The 23521-nt window shown below is 45.9% G+C and overlaps 1 protein-coding gene across 4 annotated transcripts in view; it reads left to right on the forward strand.

Annotated features, from left to right (window-relative positions):
* The window catches only part of DUSP16 (dual specificity phosphatase 16), a 92291-nt gene that overhangs the window by 45893 nt on the left and 22877 nt on the right, over window positions 1–23521 (forward strand). For all 4 annotated transcript variants that reach the window (XM_047787518.1, XM_047787520.1, XM_047787519.1 and 1 more), the window contains exons 3-4: window positions 830–968; window positions 19954–20117. In XM_047787518.1, coding sequence (XP_047643474.1) covers window positions 830–968; window positions 19954–20117 — 303 coding nt within the window. The remainder of the gene's footprint in view (window positions 1–829; window positions 969–19953; window positions 20118–23521) is intronic.

Here is a 23521-nt window from a genome sequence, read left to right on the forward strand (position 1 = left end):
ATAATTTACTGATCATAAGTATTGTTACATTTAAGAATATTTCTAACTACACAGAAAGGTTAACTTGTTTTAACGTGTTCAAGTGCTAATTTTTCCTATCAATGGCCTGTTAAAATTTTCTTAAACACAAAAATTATAATTTATACTCAATTATTAGTAACGATAAAAAAATATAATATTATATATAGTATATATAATGTCCGTGTATTATTAATAATACATAATACATTGTTTTATGTTGTTTACATATGTGCTAAAAGGAAATCATTCTTTCCAAGTGCCTTGAAAAGAAAGTAGAAACTAATTCTGTAGGAAGTGCTTTTTCTTTGTGGGAAGGTAAGGGAACAGAACTTAAGGATGATCGTCAAGGAAAGTTGTTCTTATGATGTCAAAGTGTCATATTTGTGGTAGGTAAGGTTGTTTCTTTTGTTCAGGAGTAAAAATGAGTTCATGTTTTAATTTTACTAAGCACCTGATTTAGGAAAAACTATGTAGAAGCTATTTTTAATATGTTCCTTCATTTCAAGGATCATTATGTTTCGTTTGCGTGTTACTTTGTTGTACCTTTTTTAACCCTTTTATAGTGTAAAGGATTTAAAACCAAAGAATATTTAGCACATTTACACAGAAATAGCATCAAGTTTGCCTTTTTAAACATGATCTTTACAAGCATTTAGACCATTTGAAAGCTTGGTTTATCTGAAAATGAGACATCTCATTTTTATTCCGATTGTTACGAAGACAGGAAGCAGTTATTTGCTTCAGCAGTGGAGGTTTGTGGGATTCCTTTTCTCACCTTCCTTCCTAAAGCCTCCCGTTTGTATTTTAGGTCGACATTGACTGCAGTCAGAAGGTTGTGGTTTACGATCAAAGCTCCCAAGATGTTGGCTGTCTGGCTTCAGACTGTTTTCTCACTGTACTCCTGGGTAAACTGGAGAAGAGCTTCAGCTCTGTCCACCTGCTTGCAGGTAAGGCTTGCAGAAGGATTGAAAGCCTCCCTGAGCCCTGTGGAGTAAGCAGGATTTCACAACCAACTCTAAGAACACGCAGTGGATGCAGCTTTGAGGTCACTGTGTAAAAATGATTTATTTATGGCTTTGATTGACGTAACTGTTCTGCATAACTCGAATACCACTGTGTTCTTCCCCACTGGTCAGTGATTTTTGACTTGGCTCAAATGCCTCTTCATGTGACCTTGAGCCAGAAGTGCCACCTACATCTGTGTGCCTGTATAGGTTGCTCAAAGCCAGCTGCTTCTGTCCAGGGCTTTTCTACTCACCTGTGAGCCATGCACACCGAATGCTGTCCACCTCAGCTCCTGCCCTCCGTTCCCATTAGGGCAGCACCGAGAACCGTGTCTCGGGTTCTCCCTCATCAGCAAGAGCCCAGCAGTGTTCACTGTGACCCACCATGAAACATTCATGGTTAAAGTGGACTCCAGCGATAAGATCACCCGTCCTGGACATTGGGACCAATGAGATAGGGAGGGAATGTGTGCAGAAGAATTCCTATAAGAACTATGAGGAATGTTTTAAAGCTAATTTAACTTAGGTATTTTTGTTTTGTTTTCACAACGAAAAAATGTCTCAACTTGCACATGCTAAATAAGCAGCCCGATCGCTTTATAAAATGCGAGGGAAGGACTAAATATTTTATATCTGCCCTAAGGGAGGGTGAGATTTGGTGAGGGTTCCAACTCACCAAATTCCAGAGCTGATTGTCCTTCCCTTGGTTCTCCTGTTTTGCAGATGGTACGAAAGCCCTTTCACGCACACTGGCTCGCAGTTTGGCAATTCGCAGTAACCTTTACCACAAAGCCAGTGTGTCCACCAGATTTGGCCATGGTGATTGGCAAGAGTGCTACTTTTAAAACTCTGATCTTACGAAAAACAAAATAGTAATAGTTATTCTCATTTTCACCCTCTTGGTCTTATGTGGTGGGGAGGGTCCAGCGAGCTTGGTGTTACTGGCAATTGATGGTTAGCAGTGTAGATGTTCTGTTGTAAGGGAGAAGGGCTAATCGGTTGTTGGTGAGTTATCACCTGGTAGACTGTCTGCAGGTTTAAATAAGATTTCCCTGTCCCGGGTCCTCTCTCATCAGCTTTTGCTCCTGTTCTCAACAAGCAGAGTTTCCTATCTCTTTCAGGTTATCTGCTGCCACGTGTTTCATCTGTGCTGTGATTCTGTCCTTAAATGAAGCCAGCTTGTCTCAGAATGTAGCTCCGAGAACTCTGTCATGGAGAGTTGTAGTATTAGGTTCTGTCTCTTGTAGGTGGGCACATTCTTTCACTGGGAGTTTAACTCTGATAAATGTGACAACTGTTATTAGAGATCCACTGACTTGGTTGCTGAGTTTAAGAACTCAGCTCATGCTTCTTGTAGCCACTATGAGGGACTGTATCCCAGAGTCCTCTTGAATGGCACCCAAGAGGCAATATGTGGCTCCCTGAAAAGTGATGATCCCACTTCATTCTTGTTTGAGACGCTTTCCCTGTAGGGGCTCCAGCCTGACAGCTTGGCCAGGCAGCCACTCCCTGGAGGAATGCGTTCATGTTGAGCTTCAGTTACTCAAGTAACTTTCTCCCCTTTATCAGGAGCACCTCCCTGTTGCCTGGAAGGTTCTTACCAGCCACATGCAGCTTTGGGAGGGGCAGATGGGCATTAAGGAACACGAAGGGCTCATTCTATCTGAGCATCTGGATCAGCCCTGAGGACACGTGGGGTGATGCTGGATCAGAATCCCCTAGCACCCACTTCACAAAGGGGATGTGTCCCAGGCTTAAACGAAGTCCATTAGGGCAGCACCAAGAACCAAATACGTGCATCGACAGCTCTGTGTCAGCATCCACACCCTAGAGTCCTGTAGTTCTTTTAGCTTGGGAAGTGGCTTCAAGGACTAAATGGCCTTGTTTGGGAGCTTCTGAGCAGCCAGATTTCTGAGAACACTTCAGGGAGGGTTCTGGATGGTTAAAAGCCTCCCCAGCCATCCAAACGCCTCTGACCAGGTAGAAATTCTTTTGGTTAGTGAGTCCGTTCCTCAGAGTAGACAGAACATTGAAGTTAGAGAAGAGAGTGCTGGGGAAGGCATGGTCAGCAGTTCTTGGCAGCCAGTTGGTTTGTTTGTCTTATTTTGTTTTTGCCAAGGTTCAGCTGTTCAGAGGATGTCCCAGGGATGTGGGGTAGAAGGACATATCAGCACGTGTTTCTTATTCTTATTTTGCCCAGGGTGGGGGTGGGATGGGGGGATAACTGACCTTGAAAGAGCACGCCAGCATCCCACAGGTGCTGCAGGAAATGACAGGGTCACTGGGGACGATTTTCACTACAAACTGCTGTGATGCTTTCAGCAGTTAAGAGATGCCTGTTGACCTTGAAAGACAGAGAAAAGGGGGTTTCTTAGAGTAATCTCTCCATCAGTTTAAAGCTTTCAGCTGCTCTCAGATTATTTGGGAAGAAAGTATCAGATATGTGAGATGGTTTTTTTATGGTCATTAAATATGGAGTGAAGAATTGTGGCCCGAATTCCACTCACCTTCTCTGGGCCACCTTACCCAGAGAAAAGTGACTTTGGAGAAGGGGAACAGGAGAACCTCCCCAAGGGACTGAGAGAAGAAGCATCTTAACGCGTTCTTTCCCCTGAGGCAGGAGGAGATTCAGACTTACCTGTGGGACCTAGTCACATGGGCATTTAAAAATGAACATTTTCCTGGGAGCTCCCATCATGGCTCAATGGTAATTAACTAGGCTAGTAGCCATGAGGACTCAGGTTTCATCTCTGGTTCAGTTCAGTGGGTTAAAGATCCGTCATTGCTGTGAGCCAACCAAACCATAGCATGGTTTCACCTGCAGACGCAGCTGGGATCCCACGTTGCTCTGGCTGCAGCTCTAATTCCACCGCTAGCCTGGGAACTTCCATAATGCTGCCCATGTGACCCTAAAAAAGCAAAAAAATAAAAATAAAAAGGTTGTCAGGCATTTCCTGGTGGCTCAGCAGGTTAAGGATCTGGCATTGTCACTGCTGTGGTGTGGGTTCAGTCCCTGGCCTGGGAACTTCCACATGCCCCGGGCGCAGCCGAAATACATGAAAGGCTTCCCCTGGGGAACAGGTGGATGTGGGGGGCTCCCCTGGAGCATAGTGGGCTTCATTCTTCCATATGGAAGAGCAAGTCCTACCCTGGGACGGGCTGTCCTGTAGACTAGCTCCCACCAGGGACAGGGTTTCGGTTAAACCACGTTGGCAGTTGATTATCAATGAGACCAGAGTCTCGAGCCTTCTGATCCTGAAGCTTAGAACCTGGTTCTGCTGGGAAGTCTGCCTAGATTGACCACATCTGTGGCCCCACTCGGCCAGGGACCTTGACCCCTGCCTGACCAGCTGTCCCTCTTTTTAAGCCCAGTCAGTATTCTAAGCCAGATGATTAATATTTGGTAGTCATATACCACCCTTCTCTGATTATTACCTTAAAATCCTATTTAAACCTATGTTTTTCATGTGTTAGCATCCCTCCCCTACTGGGTTCTTTTTTTTTCAAGCTGAGGACTATGTCTTGTACACCCTTGTGTTCCCCGCAAGGTCTAGCACCACTTCAGTTTTCAGCAAGTATCTGATATATAAATTTGCTTACATCTGGGTTTGTACCATTTGTAGTTCCTCTGAATTATTTTATTCGTTTAGAATATGTGATTAGTTTCATTACTGTTAATACACTCTAATGGGGAGCAAAAACGAGGACATTTTGAAATAAATGGTTTGCAAATTGTCTTTATGCAGGTAGAGCACAAGTATAGCTGTAATGGGAAAAATAGTTAATGTGAAAAGGTTTCCATCTATTTATAAGTAGGTTTAAACATGCTCTTAAGATCTAATAAAAACACCACTACAATTAAACAATGCTGAAATACTGAACTTTGATAAGGAGCTAACAGCTCTAGAAAAACTAGTGCCACTCATAGCGAGATATAAGCCCTTGGGTCCATATGAATTATCAGCTAGTTGAGATAATTTTCATGTATTTTGAAAGTAAATTGATTATTCTACCTAATGAATACTTTAGTGAGTGAGTAACCAAGCCCAACCAAACCATAGCATGGTTTCACCTGCAGAGGATTAAGGGGTTTAACTGGGAGCCTTAGATTCATCTTAGTCAAGAAGGAAGAACTTGGATCCCTTTGGAAAGTTCTCCATCACCATTGACTTACTGAGCAACATTTTTGGGCCTGTTAACCTTCAGAAAAGGAGTTCCCTCTAAAAAAGAATCTTGTTTCTTGGCCTTTAATCACTTATCATGTTGCTTTATTCTGCTTGCCTTTATCTCGTATTTCTAAGGGTGACAAATTAAAAATAAACATTAGAAAAAAAGAAAACCCACAGAATTGGTTTTGTGCTAATATAGAGAAAATAAATGGATTAATGTAGTAGAAATAAAGATCAGCCTACAGATAAAAATGCTGTTCTATTATTTCCTTCTCTTTCCTCCTTGTTGTAACTCTGGGTGAAAAGCAAAAGGGACCCATAGCAGTTTGCTGATTCTCTAGCACTTGTTTCTGTCCTGTGATGAGGCCCGGACTAGCCTTGTAGCAGTAAACCCTAAGTGAATCACAGACCTCAGCCCTTTCATTTACAAATGAGGGAAATAACAGGGCCCTTCCCCGTGACTCTCCCCACCTCTCCCTGTCCTCTCTGTGTGCCCAGCGCCATGTCTGCTCTAGTTCCTGAGTCTTCTGGAATTCCCTCAGGAGGCTGGACTGAGAATCAGGGCTGCCCAGTTTCAGAGCAGGCTCGTCCTTTTTGTGGTAGTTCTCACTCAGCCCCTTGGTGGATTTCAGAGGCAGAGTCTTATCTCACATGTTAGGGGAGAAGCAGCGTATAAAAACCTACTGTATATTACAGTTTTTAAGCATGAAATTATTTCACGGGGGGGATCATCCCATAAACGTGTACTCTGGTCTGTGCTGAGGTCTGGCTCTGAAAGATGATAGAAGGTGCCCACCATCGGGTTCTGCATCAGGTGCAGCGCTAAGGGCTCTGAGAAACATTTCATCTCTGAACATAGCCAAGGTCTTAGACTCATGTCTGCTGTAGCTAGAGGCCAAACATATTTCTTTGAGTTGGATTTGCTAGTCCAGTTAGAGCCAGGAGCGAATGCAGGTGTATTTGACTCTTTACCCATTTTTGCTCATTTTAACCGGGATGTGGAGTCCGTTGGCAGTTCTGTGCAATAACTGTGTGTCTCTGGTTTAATGGAACCAGTCCCCATCCTTCCTGGTAGAAACAGAGCAGAACCTGATCCTCCCGCTTTCAGATCTGCCGTGGGTGCTGTTGTCATTGTCAGGTCTCTTATCCTGTGTGCCATGCCTTCTGTCCCTGTGCCTCAAGAAGAGAACTCTTCCATCATTCCATTTCAGATCCTATAGTAGCTGCTAAAAGAGATTGACATGAGTAGTCAGTCAGAGCACTGCAGTTATTCAGGAATTGGCTCTTCTGTGTTTAAAAAAGCTGCAGTGACTGAGAGCCGCTAAAAATAGGTGCCATGTTGTCCCCTAGTTGCCATGTGTTGGCTGGCTCTGTGTCTCAGCCGCGGTTTGCACGAGGTTGTCCGAATTGGACCATCTTTGGTGCAGTTGCCACCTGCCAGTGTGGTAAGCCAGCAGTGTCTCTCCCCAGCTGCAGTGCCTCAGATGTAACACCCAAGTCTGTGCCTGTTTAACAGATGCACTGCAGACCAGACTAGAGACGGTTCCCCAGCTCCTCATCCTGACATTTTGCACAGGCCGCCCAGGAGCACCCGGGTGACAGCGGTGACATCAGTCTTTCCCTGCCCCAGTCCTGTCATCTGTATCTCAGGAGAGATGCCTGGTCCAGGCCTGTCCGTTCAGCTGGATTCTCAGTGGGTGGGGCCCCAGCCTTGGAAAACCTGTGGTGAATTGGGGGCAGCACATCCAAAGTCGATGAAATATAGAAGCATGTGAGGGTGCATAGATCTGTGATAAGGGATGACTGCTTGTCACCTGCAAAAATTGGGGAAGGTTTAATGGCAGTGGTAGAATTTTAATTAAACCTTGAGTTCCCGTCGTGGTGCAGCGGAAACGAATCCAACGAGGAACCATGAGGTTGCAGATTCAATCCCTGGCCTCTCTCAGTGGGTTAAGGATCCAGTGTTGCCATGAGCTGTGGTGTAGGTTGCAGACGCGGCTCAGATCCCGCGTTGCTGTGGCTCTGGCGTAGGCTGGTGGCTACAGCTCCAATTAGACCCGTAGCCTGGGAGCCTCCATATGCCGAGGGTGTGGCCCTAAAAAGACAAAAGACAAAACAACAACAACAACAAAAACCTTGAAAGATGAGGCAGATCAAGGTGGGGAGGGTCCCTGGAGGTTTAGCTAAAGGGATTTGAAGTCAGGAATGAACACAGACGTTAGGGGGCTGAAGGGGAGGAATGAGAAGTGAGAGGAAGTGCAGTCAGTTGGTGCGGGCCCTTCAGGCCGGAAGGATGAGTCTGCTCTTTGCTGTGGTGGCCTGGTGAGCCCCTGGAGACTTGGCGACATGGTCACCTCTCAGCCCCAGATCTTCTGCCCTCTCTGCTCTGCTCTTCTGCTTCCAGCTCCGTCAAGGCAGCATCCTCCCTCTCTGACCTGCCCCAGAAGCCTCCTCCCTGCTCTCTCACACCCTCTGTCTCGCTACCTTCCAGCGGTGTCTTGACACCTTTCTTGGTGTCCCTCAGCGGCTCAGGTTTCCATAACGGTCTGGAAGGTCCCCGGCTCAGGGAACCGGGGGCACAGCCCCCAGGAAGCAAACCAGACCAAGTACCATCAGACTTGGGTTTTTTTTTTTTTTCCCCATCTTTTTGTCTTTTTAGGGCCACACCTGCGGCATATGGAGGTTCCCAGGCTAGGGATCTAATCAGAGCTGTAGCCACCGGCCTACACCAGAGCCACAGCAACGCAGGATCTGAGCTGCATCTGTGACCTACACCACAGCTCACGGCAACACCAGATCCTTAACCCATTGAGCGAGGCCAGGGATCGAACCCGCATCCTCATGGTTCCTAGTTGGATGCATTTCTGCTGCACCATGCCGGGAATGCCATATTTTCTATTTTTAAGGAAGCCTTGATTACATCACCCCACAGTTGAATGTGCATCAGTGCTCTGTGGAAAAATTCTGAATCCTTACACTGACTCCCCAGGCCCTGCAGTGACTGACACACCCCCACCCCGTCACCTCCCTCTGTGCCTTCATCGCATGCCACTCGCTCTCCACCCTCAGGGAGCTGCGTGTCTCTGAGCTCTTGAGTCTCACCTCAGCTGCTCTAAGCCTACAGCCCAGAGGCGCTCTCCTCTCCGCCTCACCTCCGTGTCTCAAGCCTTCCCTGCTCCCTGCAAAGTTGAGTTGCCTCTGTACACACATTCCTCTGGCCACCCACCGTACTTAGTGAGTTATTTGCCTAATTATTTGGTTAAAGTTTGTCCCACTAAATAGTTAATTCCAGAGAAGGCCTCTGTTTTAGTCACCTCTGTCCCCGTCACCCAGCACCACATCCAGCTCACATTAGGTGCTCATGAAATGTCTCTGAACCCACGTGTGGACCCCCGTAGTCCCCAGTGTCCTTGGGCTGATGAACAGGGAGTCCTTTCTTTTTTTTTTTTTTTTTTTTTTTAGGGCCTCACCAGTGGCACATGGAAGTTCCCAGGCTGGTGGTCGAATCATGCTTCAGCTGCCAGCCTATTTCACAGCCACTGCAACTTGGGATCCGAGCCCCTATGCTGAAGCTCACAGCAGCACGGGGTCCTTAACTCACCGAACTAGGCCAGGGATTGAACCCACATCCTCACAGACACTATGTCATGTTCTTAACCTACTGAGCCACAACGGGAACTCCGAACAGGGAGCCCTTTCTTCCCCATTGCTCGACTGAACACCTCCTGGGCTTCCTCTGTGACACACATTCCCTTGGCCAGAGTGACCACATGGAAGCGAGCTCACGGGGAAGCTGCTTAGTGTGGGTCAGGAGCCTTGAGCTTCACAGGGAAAGCCCGAGAAGTGAGTTGTGCAGTGACTCAGGTTACACGTCAGGCTGATTTGACCCTTCGGAGTCATTCTTCAGAGACCAGACTCATGTTCCCTTTTCCTCTTGACTCAGAGGGTCGCCTCCTGTTGGTCTCATAAGGCTGTTGGTCTTGTAAGGCTGTGCCCCTGACGGTCACCACCGGCACATCCCGCAGCCACTTCAGCCTCAGCCAGGGTCTGATGGTACTTGGTCCAGTTTGCTTCTTGGGGGCTGTGCCCCCGGTTCCCTGAGCCAGGGACCTTCCAGACCATTATGGAAACCTGAGCCACTGAGGGACACTGAGAAAAATCTCCTCCCTCATGCCTTTCGTGGAAGGTTCCCTGCACAGCGAGGACTCCCTGTGGCTTTTGGATGATGGGACCTTTCTTCCTTTTGTAGCAGAGAAATGTTTTCCTTGCCCTGTGCTGCCCCGTTCACTCTGAGAGTCCTCTGGGGCCTTGTGGTCGAGGAGGAGGAAGAAAGTTCTGGCTCCCAGCATGCCAGCAGAACTCTTGGCTTCGAATGGGATCAGGAAATCCTTTTGAACGCCAAAAATACACAAGGCTTCTGTCCATCAACAGCTCTCCATTGTAACCAGGGAGGAGCCAGTAAATGTTTAATTATGTGCCAGGCACTGTGCTAAATGTGGAGGTGATTCCAGAGGAGGTGCGACCCAGTTCATATCCACAGACAGTTCAGCATGTAATCGCCAGAGAGGTAAGGGGTCACAACACACACGCAAGGTAATTCACAGTGACCAGGGTGGTGGTAAATACCGCCGTGTGACGGCTGTACATTTTATAGACGTTCTAAGTTGGCAAGACCATGTTTAGATACACCGGTCAGGGAAGATACTTTTGAAAAATGCAGCAGACTTGTTTAAACAGTGCAACAAAAGGGAGTTCCTGTTGTGGTTCAGCAGGTTAAGTTCCAGGCTAGTATCCATGAGGATGCAGGTTCAATCCCTGGCCTCACTCAGTGGGTTAAAGGATCCAGCGTAGCTGTGGCTGTGGCGTAGGCTGGCAGCTGTAGCTCTTGAGTGGATCCCTAGCCTGGGAGCTTTCATATGCCACACTTGTGGCTCTAAAAAGCAAAAACAAAAACAAACCCCCCCCAAAAACCAAAATAGAATTGAAACTAGAGAGCAACTCTGTAGTAACGGAGGGTTGTATTATGAAACTAATTTTTGGAGGTTTTTTTGGCTGCGTCCATGGCATGTGGAAGTTCCCAGGCCAGGAATCAAACCCGAGACACAGCAGTGATCTGAGCCACTGCAGTGACAAGGCCAGGTCCTTAACCCACTGCACCTCAAGGGAACTCCATCATGAACTTCGTTCAGGTGGTGAGTAAATGTGGATATTTGGAAGGTTAATTGGAGTTCCTGATGTGGCACAGTGGTTAATGAATCCGACTAGGAACCATGGGGTTGTGGGTTCGATCCCTGGCCTTGCTCAGTGGGTTAAGGATCCGGTGTTGCCGTGAGCTGTGGTGTAGGTTGCAGACGAGGCTCTGATCCCGAGTTGCTGTGGCTCTGGTGAAGGCCTGCGGCTACAGCTCCAATTAGACCCCTAGCCTGGGAACCTCCATGTGCCGTGGGAGCAGCCCAAGAAAAATGGCAAAAAGACCAAAAAAAAAAAAAAAAGTTTAAATTATTTTATTGGTTGTGGTAAAAAATTTGTGGAACATACTGCAGTAGTCAAGCTGTGTCTTGTGCTTGCCTCTGGTTGGAAGGAGACATGAAATGGACTGTGAGGTCTGGATTGCCAGAGGCTGGAGATGAGAATACACAGGGGTGTTAGGAAAACAATAAGAAGATGAATTGGCCCGTGACGTGGAGGGTGGAGTAGGGAAAATGAGGTTGGACAGTAGATTGGGATCAGCTTACGTGTCTGACCAGAAGTTCTGAATTTTATTCTGTGGGTGTTTGGGAGCAGAGGATACATCACAACTTTAGGTTAGGAGCTTAATCTGGCAGCAGAGTGGAAGCAGGTTGGAGAAGGGACAGGCAGATTGGAGAGAGCTGTTGCCGAATTTACCTAAGAGTGGGGCACGGAGCTCGTGGCAGGCATGGTGGCCAAGAGTGGGGGGGCAGGGACACACAGATGGATGTCACCAAGGGAAGTCTGCATGTTGGCACCTCTAGTGAATGACGGGCAGACGGGGCTGCCTCGAAAAGGGATACAAAGCGAAAGAGAGTGGGATTCTGGCTTTGCATTTATTTAAAAGGTGTCAGTAAGTCTTTGAAGTGAAAATGATCAAAAGAAAGTTGGATACATTGAAGATTGGAGTTTGGGACATCCAGCCCCTAAATGCAGACTCAAGAGATCTTTGATTTTCAGGTGAACAGGAGCAAATGTAATCTCTTTAATAACCTCCTCTTCCTTGCTGATGGAAGCAGAGGCCTCCTCCGTCCTCTCCCAGGATGTCTCGGTGCTGTTCACTTGGCTGTGTCTTCACATCCTGAGGTTACTGGAGGGCCAGTCAGGCGGCCTCTAAACCTCCCTCACCGCTTACAGCACTTGTCACCTTTCTTCAGCCAAGTGGTGGATTCTGGCTGTATTCCTTTGGATTGGTTGTTCTGATTGTACTTTTCAGAACCATCTTTGAGGGCACTTATTAAGCATCCTGACTGCCTGGCTTTCTGTGTGTGGCAGGGTGTGGGGAGAGGGAGGAGAGGAAGAGTTTCTGGCCATAGTGATTGTATTGCCAACTAAAAAGATCACTGAAAGAGTAAAAAATATCCCTCTACATCTGAGAAGTCTTTAGCCAACAGCACTTCTGGATTTTGCCATTTGAATTGAACGAGATAACATTATTGTGAGGACTATAAGATTTAGACATTACGAGTCACAGAATTTCTAAGTTGCATTATTTTATTTTTATTTCCTTATTTACTTTTTGGCTGCCCCCCAACAATGTGGCAGTTCCTGGGCCAGGAATCAAACCATCACCAGAGTAGTGACAGCACGGGATCCATAACCCACTGAACCACTAGGGACCTCCAAGTTGCATTATTTTAGTACTTAGTGATTTTTTTTTTCAGCTAGTACTTTGAAAAATTTGAATTTGTTTATTGTGTATGTGATAACTGTGTTAATCCGAGAATTAGAAATCTCTCATTCCCCAGGTGTGCCAGGTGTTAGCTTGTTTCTTACAGAGTGAGCTGTTCTGGAGGAGTCATGTATGGGGCTGCTTCTCAGGCTTCCCTGAAGAGGCTCCACGGAAATGCATATCTACCCACTTTCTAGTAGATGAAGGGGATGAAATAAGAGTTGAAAATGAAGGCTCCGTGTCATTGGGGGTTTTTCTCCAGCGCTGCTCGGTGGAGAGCCCATGAGGCGAGACAGGATCACCGCTGATGTGGTTGAGAACAACACGCCACGCTCTCCACCCTCCCAGAAATGGTTGATGGAATCTGAGGCTTGGCCGACCCAGGCCAGCCCGTGTCCATTGTACGGTTACATGCCTTTGTTTGCTTTCTTTGGAGGTGCCAAACCATGCTGCCTTTCATTTTATTTAACTAGTTTCAACCTCCATGTGTACCGACTCCTGACCCCAGAGGAATTGTGACCAGGCCTGAGTGTTTTTAAATGGTTAGAGAATAGAGTTGCCTCAATCAGTCACTTCAGACCAAAGCACAAAATAATGATTCTTGCGAGCAATTAAAATACTTCCAAAGTACACATTTCAACATTTGTATTTTTAATATTAGGCTCGTCTCCTTGGTGCTGTAGCAGAGCACAGGTTTTATTTTCTAATGGAGGGAATTGTTCTCTACAGGTGCAGGAATATTCCACTGAAGTCCTTCACATACGTTCTAGGATAAATAAGCAAATCTGTAATACATGCTTAGGTCACAAAAAGGGGTCTTTGTTTTACAAAAGGATTCAACTACATGGGGACTATATTTAGAAACTAAATCATTTTCACAGTTTATATAGTTTCTTAATGTACAGAAATTAAATTTGCGTAAGATGGTTTAGAAAAAAGTCTTGCATAAAGTAGAGCTCTGTGTCAGTAGACTTGTGTTCATAGCCATGGGATCCTTCCCAGTAGGGGAGGGGTGGCCTTGAAGCCCCCTCCAGTTTGGGCAGCTCTGTCAGCTGACCAAGTCTTAGGACTCACTACCAATTTGAACTGAAGCATAGATGGATCAGCCCTTGGTTCTTCCTTCAGGGAATTGCTTTCAAAGTGACAGAGCTAACCTTTCTCTCTGCTTTGACTAAAAGGCTAGGAATACATCTTTAGAATGGAGATCTTAAAGTTAACATCATTAATCTGTAATACAATGCTACTTCTGTTGATTACGTAAGTATTCTTTCCTTCTTTTTTTTTTTTTTTTTGGTCTTTTTAGGACTGCATCCACTGCATATGGAGGTTCCCAGGCTCGGGGTTCAATCAGAGCTGTAGCCACTGGCCTACACCACAGCCACAGCAATGCCAGATCCCAGCCGTGTCTGCCACCTACACCACAGCTTATGGCAACACCGCATCCTGAACCCACTGAGCAAGGCCAGGGATCAAACCCACAATCTCATAGTTCCTGGTCGGATTCGTTTCTGCTGCGCCATGACGGGAACTCCAGATTACGTAAATATTCTCTCATTTTAAGAAACAACACTGTGGCTAATAACTGATTGCAAGGATCAGAGGGAAGAAAAAAGTGACTAATTGGAATTGTTTAGTGCTATTATCATATGGGTTTTTTGCTTTTTGTTTTTTTGTCTTTTTAGGGCTGCACCCAAGGTATATGGAAGTTCCCAGGCTAGGGGTCAAATTGGAGCTGCAGCTGCTGGCCTGCACTGCCCCTTGCAGCAATGCCAGATCCTTAATGTGCTGAGCCACAATGGGAACTCCATGTTATATGTATTTTTTTTTCTTTTCTTTTTTCTTTTTTTCTTTTGTTTTTTTTTTTTTGGTCTTTTTGCTATTTCTTGGGCTGCTCCCACGGCATATGGAGATTCCCAGGCTAGGGGTTGAATCGGAGCTGTAGCCACCGGCCTACGCCAGAGCCACAGCAACGTGGGATCCGAGCCGCGTCTGCAACCTACACCACAGCTCACGGCCACGCCGGATCGTTAACCCACTGAGCAAGGCCAGGGACCGAACCCGCAACCTCATGGTTCCTAGTCAGATTCGTTAACCACTGCGTCACGACAGGAACTCCATGTTATATGTATTTTATTTAACCTGGCAGATTTTTTTCCCTCTGAGAATGGATCAGTGGTTCACACTGACTTTTATAGAAAGTTATATTTATGATTAGAATTGTGGACCCAGGGGGGTGCCCTTAAGGGAAGAGGTGTTTCTTGGTTGAATTAGAATAAAGCGATGGACAAATTATCAATGCCTTTAAGCTACACCAAATGTTTTCTCTGTCCAAAGTAACATGTATGTTTTTGTTCATAAACATTCACTCTTCTGGTGGATTTGTGGAAGACTAACAGAAATACGGATTTTAACACTGCAATTTGTCTGCCTGTCCATCCAGCTCTGTAGAGGCCAGCAATGTCTGCCTATGTGTCTTCCTTCTTCTTAAAAACTAATGCCTAGCACAAGGGGCCAGGGTGGGCATGGCGTTCCGAGATTCAGGTCTGTCTTAGGGAAGCACATATGGGCTGTCTGGCATTCTGTTTCCTCCACTCCTAGATGATTAGCCACATTAAATCTAGGGACAGAGGAAACCTGGCAATACTGGATGGTGAGTCAAGTCCTTGAACAGCTTTAAAAGATATCTTAAAAAACAAAAAGCACGTCAGTTTTTCAGTGCAGCATTCACAGTAAACCAAGGGGCTGATAAAGAGCTAAGGTTGCATCTTCTGGCAGTGGGGTCTGACGTGGGATCCGGGGACAGCAGCATGAGGACAAGGGCAGACAGGACTCTTTATGCTCCACCTGTCAGCTGTTTGCAACAGCAAGTTTACGTAGATGGATGGAACTCCTCTTCTCGGGTGGATCTAGTTTGTAAGAGGAAGAGGGTCATTATAGGCATATTTCAGAACTGATTTGCAGAGGAGGCCACAGAGAGCTTCTCAGGGGTGTGGGTAAATCAGGCAGTCTCATCTGTTATGAATTAATGAAGTGAAACTGGGGGCACTAGAGTCCACCGATGAATGAAAGGTCAGCGAATGGAAAAAACTGTCAATAAAGGAGAGGGTGTCGGCAGAGTGGAACATTGTCCGAGAGAAAGATCAGGAAAATGTGCTCTTTGGCCGAGGGGGTGTCTTTTGGAAGTGACAAGGAGTGTGGGTTTGGGACATTTCAAGCCAGACGGAGCACTAAATGGATCCTCTGATTTCAACGAAATCTGTTAAATACTTTCAGGCTCTTTGGGTTTGTGCTAGAGATTAATTGAAAAAAAAAATTGGTTAAAAAAAAAAAGGTTTCTGTTTGTTTTATAATGTGTTTTACAACGTGTTATTGCTGTTTTGTTTGCTTTGGGGGGTTGTTTTGAGGCTGAATAGTGGGTTGCTTTCAGGGTTTTTACTTTTTTTTTTTTCCTCTGTCTTAGAATGTTCTAGAGCCGTGCTTACATTTTACTTTTTAGGACCACCAAAGTTGGACTTTGAACAGCCCAGGCTAGCAGGCTTTCAGTTTCCGGTTGTCAGAGAGTCTCGTCCCTCTGAGCATAGTTCAGTGGGGGATAGGCTGAAAGTCCCCGAGAGGCAGCATCAGCCTCACCACTGATTTGCAAACTCAGGGATCATGAAGGGCCCGGGACCGTGTTCCTCTCTCCAGTAGTTCATCCATCAGCTTCGTTTCTGGTCTCATGTGAAATGCACTTACAGAGCTCTGCTATCTCTGGTCAGGCCAGCCCTCCTTGCCTTTTCTCTCCCTCATTGAAGCTTTGGCACCATGTGGCTTTGAAAAAGAAAGACTCTTCTGTCCGTTTGGGAGAGGCTCGTGGCCATTCTGAGCCTGGTAAAATAAGGCTGAACTGAGGGCAGGACCCTAGAGGTGTCAGCAGGGATGTCCCCACATCCTAGAGAGCGTTGCAGTTAATTCTGTGGTGTGTAGAGACATGGTTTTAGCACAGCGATTGAGATTGCTGGGCTCCCATCTCAGCTCTGCCAATTGCCACCCTGTATCTTTCTGAACCTCTCTTTCCTCATCTGTAAAATGGGCATAATCAAGGCACCACCTCTTCGGGCTGTTGTAAAGCCTGAATGAATACTCTTACAGTGATTAGAGCGATGCTTCCCATAGGAAATGTTCAGTATCTCTGTGATTACTTGCATTATTTATATAAATGATGACCTACAAGTTCAAGTTTGAGTTTCCTCGGATTATCTAGTTTCTCTGTTCTCTGAGAACATTTCCTGGACTCTCTATTTTATTGGATTTAAATGAAAGACCACCCTCTGGACTGTTTTGGAGCCAGAATAGGAAAAAATATGAAGACAGTTCTTCAGAGAAATACCAGAACCACAAAAGGTAGTAGAAGTTAAAATTTAAACACACCCGATTAAATTATAATCAAAATAGTGGCTGTCAGTTACCTTGTTAGGTAGATGTAAGGTCGTCAAAGAATGTTGAGACTCTAACGTTATTATTACAAGAACTACTTTGGGGAAAACAACTCGTCTTAAATAACCGCATTATGCAATGAAAAGACTGGCAAGGGCAAAATATTAATACAAACAAAATCATAAATCCTAAACAGTAACAGGTGTATACAAATGCCAATATAGCTCACCCCTGTTTTGAGATTGTCTCTGGGTTACACTTTAAAAGGTATAGAGATTCTAACTTCATTTCAGGAGTTGCAATGGCCCCAGCATAGCACTTCCTTAAGTGTGAGTTCCCCCGGCTATTAATAGATTGGGGGGTGGGTGGGAGGGGAAATTCCATGGTCAACTAAGTTTAGGAACCTTGAATTAAATGAAAGTAAACCAGTTTCCTTAGAGATACTTTTCAGAGCTTTTAATATGCTCATGTGTGCTTCAAGTCTCCCAGGGAGATGTGATGATATGCAGCCTTTCTCTTACTTTTTGGACCACTATCTCCTGTCAACTTCCTGCCGGATGCGGGATGCTGGCTCTGGAGCACACAGGGAAATGGAGCCTTAGGGGCACTGCTTCTTGCACTTTGTCTCACGTGTATTCTACGGAGGAGTAGCTGCAGATCGGGGTGGAGGAAGACCTGCAGACGAGGCTGGGAACTGCATCACTGTGCTTTCAGCATAATCCTGTCCTATTGAGGGGTTGCCCTGTGTGGGCACAGAGCACTGGGGCATGTGAACTAATTCCATCCCCTGACAGCTCTGTGAGATGGGTGTGATCCCTCTTCCCCTTCCACAGACAGGAAACTAACAGCCAGAGGGCGTAAGTGACTTGGGAAATGGGACACGGAGACCATGGTAAAGGCAGGACAGAACTCGAGTACAGGGCCTGTGCTCCCTCTCCCTCCACTGTGTCGTGGGGGGTGTGTGTGTGTGTGTATGTATGTGTGCACACGCACGCCTGTGCACAGGGCAGGCTGGTGGTGAGAGAACAGTGTGAAGGTGTGAAATGGTGACAACTTTCGTGTGGCTGGAGGGCATGTTGGGAAACGGCAGGAAGTGAAACCATAGCGCTGTTGGGGGTACAGATTCCCAGGGCCGCCTCTGTCACCTCAAGAACTTTAGTTAGCCAACTGCTCCTGAGTAAAGACAGCAGAGACACCCGGAGGTTAGGGCGGCACACCTACATTCTGCAGGGAGCGTGTGGTTGTCCTGCTCACCCAGCTTTCGGACTGGGGACCCCATGCTGAGCACAGACAGCGGACGCCGGAGTCCAGAGGATCATGCTGGAGTGGCACATAGCACATAACACAGCGGATAATAAGGGGTGCCACTCCCCCCCCCCACCCCTGCCCTGCATCCACTCCTTGCACTTTCTTTTTTTTCTTTTAATGCCACACCCACAGTATATGGAAGTTCCTGGGCCAGGACTCAAACCCTCGCCTCCACAGCCACCTGAGCCAGTGTAGTTGGAGTCTTAACTCACTGCACCTCAGTGGGAACTCCTCCCTGCACTTCTGCAGGCTTTGAGGGCGTATTTTATATGCATCTGAAAGTGGGGGGAAAGGCTAATAGAATGTAGCTCAAAGAAATGGAGTTAAAAATTTCATGAGATTTTAAAGTCTTATTTAAGGCCTGATGAAGAGGTAAAAATTGGGCCGTTCTGCTGCTTTGTCTTCTTAAATTAACTTTTTTTGTTGTTTTCAACCTTTTTTTCTTTTTTCTTTTTCTTTTTTTGCTTTTTAGGGCTGCACCTGCGCCATATAGGAGTTCCCAGGTTAGGGGTCAAATCAGAGCTACAGCTTCCACCTGTGCCACAGCTCATGGCAGCACCGGATCCTTAACCCACTGAGCGAGGCCAGGGATCGAACCTACAACCTTGTGGTTCCTAGTCGGATTCGTTTCCGCTGTGCCACGACAGAAATGCCTGTTTGTTTTTCTTTAACTTGCTAGTGAATTATTTATTTCCACTGAGTTACCCATAATATTATAGTCTCAGTAATATGATGAAAATAATTCCAGAGGAAATACTTTTAATGTTATAAATTTGTTTTTTAATTTAATAGTATTAAAAATATACACACATTCCCTACCAAGAAAGAAATTCCCTGATGGCCTAGTGGTTAAGGATCTCATGTTGTCACTGCTGTGGTGTGGGTTCAATCCCTGGCCCAGGAACTTCCATAGGCCATGGGTGTGGCAAACACACACACACAGACACACACACAGACACACACACATACACACACACACACACACTCCCTGTAATTCAAATCTCTGGTTCCTGAGTTTGGGTGTAGTGAGCAGTGAGGGTCTGGACAGCAAGGGATTTATCAGAAAGTATCTCAGAATATATGTAGTTCCTGGGTTTGGATTTGGGTAGCAAGGAGTATTTAGGTTGGAAAACCCAGTGAAGGCCATACTCATTTTTTTTTTTTTTCTTTTCCCAAAGTAGGTTAAGAGTGTCTCCTTAGTCCACAGATTTCTCTTCATTAAAAGGTAGCGAGATCATGACCTAATGAAGATTGTAGAATCGGTCTTTATAAGGACAGGACTAGAAAAACTGAATTCCGCTGAGCCTGGGAATCTTGCGCAAGGCTTCCCTGAGCAATTAGGGTCTGCCAGCCCTGGCTTCCAATGCTCAGCGAATGAACAGGAAACCCCGAATTGGGGTAGTTATGTGACCCTTAATACAAAGGACATTGGTAAGAGTAGGGGGGTACGTGGTGTCTTTGCAATGAAACAGCTCCTGTCCTGGGAAGACTTGAAGTTCATTCTAAGAGGGGAGCTCCCGCTGCGGTCAACAGGATCGGCAGTGTCTTGGGAGCTTTGGGACACAGGTTCAATTCCTGGCTTGGTACAGTGGGTTAAGGATCTGGCATTGCAGCAGCTGCAGCTGAGGTCACAGTTACAGCCCAGATCAGATCTCTGGCCTGGGAACTCCGTGTGCCACGAGGTGGCTCAAAAAAAAAAAAAAAAAAAAAGTTCATCCTAGGATCACTTAACTTGATCAATTTTATTCTGAAGAAATAACTTCTTGCCTCCATTCACAATTTTTTATATCCCCATTTTGCTTTTGTCTTGGCTTGGTTATTTGCTATTTACTTTCAATCCTCTTTAAGTTAACACACAAAAGCCTCGCTATGGGGGATGGGGAGCAGGGAGAAAATGTAGGCCCCACGGAGGTGAAGGCACTTTAAGTGCCCCCTCGTGGCCCTGCGGGCCAGGACTGGGTGCTGGAGCACACACCAGCTGGAGGCAGTCAGCAGTGTTGACAGGGCTCTCTGTGTAGTGGGATCCACTTGCATCTGTGGGATTTGATGTTTCTTTGAAGACAGTTTTATTTGCGCGGTCAGCGGGCTGCTTTTATCTCTGTGCACGGCCTAACTGTACGATGTCTGTCCCTAGGTGGCTTTGCCGAGTTCTCCCGCTGTTTCCCTGGCCTCTGTGAAGGAAAATCCGCTCTAGTCCCCACCTGCATTTCTCAGCCTTGCTTGCCTGTTGCCAACATTGGGCCAACCCGAATTCTGCCCAATCTCTATCTTGGCTGCCAGCACGACGTCCTCAACAAGGTGGGTGCTTTGAAAATCTCCTTCGTCGCAGGGTCTCTTGTCAGCAGCTGGAGAAGCACTGGTCACTGGCGGGCTGTCCTTTGGACACACCCGCTCCCTGTTCTCGGTGTGACTCCCCGCCAGCAGCCACATCCTCCCCAGTGCTGATGGCTGTGAAGTTCTAATCACATAGGAAACCGAAGTCGTCATCACGTGTGCTGTTCCTCAAAGGTCCAAGAGACCTGCAACAGGACAGGGTCTTCCAGAAGCTGAGCTCTGTTGTATATAGCCGTTGGGCACACTCAGGAAGGCTGATACTTCCCAAATTATTTCACACTTAGAAATGAATTTATTGGGAGTTCCCATGTAGCTCAGCAAGTTAAGGATCCACTGCCGTTACTACAGTGGCTCAGGTTGCTGCTGTGGTGCAGATTCAGTCTCTTACTCAGGAACGTCCACATGCCATGGGTATGGCCAAAAAAAGCAACAACAACAAAGAAAGAAATTATTTACTCCAGCAACTAGAAAGAGACTCAGATTGGCTTGGATTGAGGATCTGTTGACTTTTTTTTTTGTCTTTTTGCCATTTCTTGGGCCGCCTCCGCGGCATATGGAGGTTCCCAGGCTAGGGGTTGAATCGGAGCTGTAGCCACCGGCCTACACCACAGCCACAGCCACGCGGGATCCTTAACCCACTGAGCAAGGCCAGGGATCGAACCCGCAACCACATGGATTTGTTAAGCACTGAGCCACGACGGGAACTCCAAGATCTGATGACTTAGGCTGGAGGGAAGACGATGGTGAGGACCAGCACTGAGACAATGCCCTGCAGGTACCCCACTGAGGCTCTTTGAAGCAGTTTGGTGGGGGAAGAAGAGGGAAGAGCAAGGATCCTTGATGGAAAAGACGTGAGCCACATGGGACAAGGTGCGCTTGACAGAGGCGCCCGTGTTGATTGAGTGAGACTGTCGTGTACAATGGTTCACACACAGCAGCAGCAGACCTAAGATCTGTCTGTGCAGCTGATGTGCTCTTAACCATGGGCGCCAGAAAACAGTGCTCTAACTGCCTGGAAAGTGCTTTTCTCTAAAACCTCTTATTTACATCACCTCTAATTGAAAAAGCAATCAGAGGTCTTAATTCACCTGCTGGCAATTTACAAGTGCTGCTTTCCTCTACGAAGGGTGGTATCTTAACAGTTTCTCCTTGAGTCACAGAAAGAATTGAGCTGATTATAAAATAAGCGTCCAGGTGGACTTGCTTTAGCATGCGGAAAGAGAAAAACACCCTGCCGTTGGGCTGCAGCGAGGCATTCTTTTTTGTGGTGGTTGTTCTCAAAACTCCAGCCTCGTCACAGTTTTGCTGGGACACTTGTTGATATGCCTGCTCTTACTGTGAGGAATTTGAAATTTGATAGTTTATGCTTTTACTGAGCCTTTTTGTTGGGGTCGAGATGTCTTTGAGCAAGTGGTTATTATTAATTCTCTTGCAGAGATAAGCAAACCATGTCACAGAAAGCAAAATTAATGTCCTAAAATCATATGCATTCCTGGGGCAAAGCTGGAGATGCTTTATTTAATCCTCAGATCAGAAAGTGAAATAAAATGCCTATTTAAGGATCCGGTTCAGAATTACCTCCAGTAAAACTTAAGCAGTCAGTTGGCAGGTGATTTTCCAAATTGTGTTACAGATCACTTTTGTTACTTTGGACATTAAATGAAATGGTTACATTCATTTTGCTACATACCTTTTCCAGATTTAACAAATGTCAAAGGGCAGGAGGGTGGTTTTCTATTTTTAATTTGCTTCTGAATGTATGTATGCTAAACAGGATACACACAAAGATACCTTGAGAGGAAATGGTTGTAGGGGGAGAATGGGTCTGTGGAAGCTCATGGGGAAACAGCTTGAACAAGGAGTTTTTCTGGAACACTGTGAGAAAGCTGCTTTAGAATCTACCTACGTGCAGATGAAGGGGTGGTGGTCAGTAAGAATGCTTTCCAAGTGGCGAGTAGAAATTTCTGTGTATAAATCCTCTAGAGTCATTGTTTTGGGTTTTTATTTTTATTTTTTTGGCCTTGCCCATGGCATGCAGAAGTTCCTGGGCCTGGGATGGAACCCAAGCCACAGCAGTGACAATACTGAATCCTTAACCACTAGGCCAATAGGGAACTCCTAAATTCATGGTTGAGAAGAATCTTAGTGCTGGAGGGGATCTTACAGAGCATTCAGTCAGCCTCTTTCATTCAATAGAGAAGAAATTGTCATTCCAGAAGTTGCCGTTGTGGCACAGCAGAAATGAATCCAACTAGTATCCATGGGGATGCGGGTTCCATCCCCGGCCTCACTCAGTGGGTTAAGGATTCGGCATTGCTGTGGTGTAGGCCAGCAGCTGCAGCTCCAATTCACCCCCTGCCCTGGGAACCTCCATAGGCCACAGGTGAGGCCCTGAAAAAAACATCGTCATTCCAGAAATTTTAAATGAATTCTACAACATCACCCTGCTGATGAGTTTGGGAATGAGACTTGCCTCTCTTTCACAGAGGACAGACTCATGTTCCTGCTCCACATTCTTTCTGGTCTAAACTTTCCAGGAGAAATAATAGGCTCTCTTCTTCTGGAAGATCTCCAAAGATGAAGATTATATCACCTTTCCTAATACTAAATTCTTTTTTAGTCAAACTTAGAAGCTGAAGTCTTTAAGAGCAACAACCACAAGACCACTAGTTTTATTAGTCATCTGCTTTCTTTATTTTAAATATGTTAAAAGCATGTCACCGAAATTTTCTTATGGAGTTACCATTTAAAATGCTAGGCTCTTTATGTTACTGCCTTTAACCTTCATAATAGGATTTGGAGGTAGGATTTGAGTTATGTCACTTACTTAGCCAAGATTTTGTGGCTAGAAAGCCACCGACTTCAAAGCTGGTCAGGGGCAGAGATCATTCTCAAACCCAAGTAGTCTGGATCTGGTCCTATATTTATCGAACAGCAGAAAGATGAAGATCTTCTGGAAAATGGAATCTCTAGAACTGTCTGTTAATAAAGAACTGTGACAGATCTTAATAGTCTGTTGAAACACAACTGAGATTTGTTACCCCTGGTTTTTCTACAGCATATTCTAAGCCAGCAACATCCTAATAAAAATATAATGCAAGCCACGTACATAATCAAAATGTTCCAATAGCCTTGTTTAAAAAGAGATAAAACAGGTGAAATTAATTTTAATAACATTTTTCACCATTTAGAAAATTACCATTTCGACATGCAATCAATACAAAGAATTACTAGCGCTTGACATTTTTTTGGTAGTAGGTCTTTGAAATCTGCTGTGTATCTAATGGTCACATTTTTGTCCCCCGCAGTCTGTCCTCCTCTGGGCTTTGTGCTGGAGTTGGAACAGGAACAGAAATTACACTGAAAGT

Source organism: Phacochoerus africanus, chromosome 7 (assembly GCF_016906955.1).
Source record: "Phacochoerus africanus isolate WHEZ1 chromosome 7, ROS_Pafr_v1, whole genome shotgun sequence".
Lineage (NCBI taxonomy): Eukaryota > Metazoa > Chordata > Mammalia > Artiodactyla > Suidae > Phacochoerus > Phacochoerus africanus.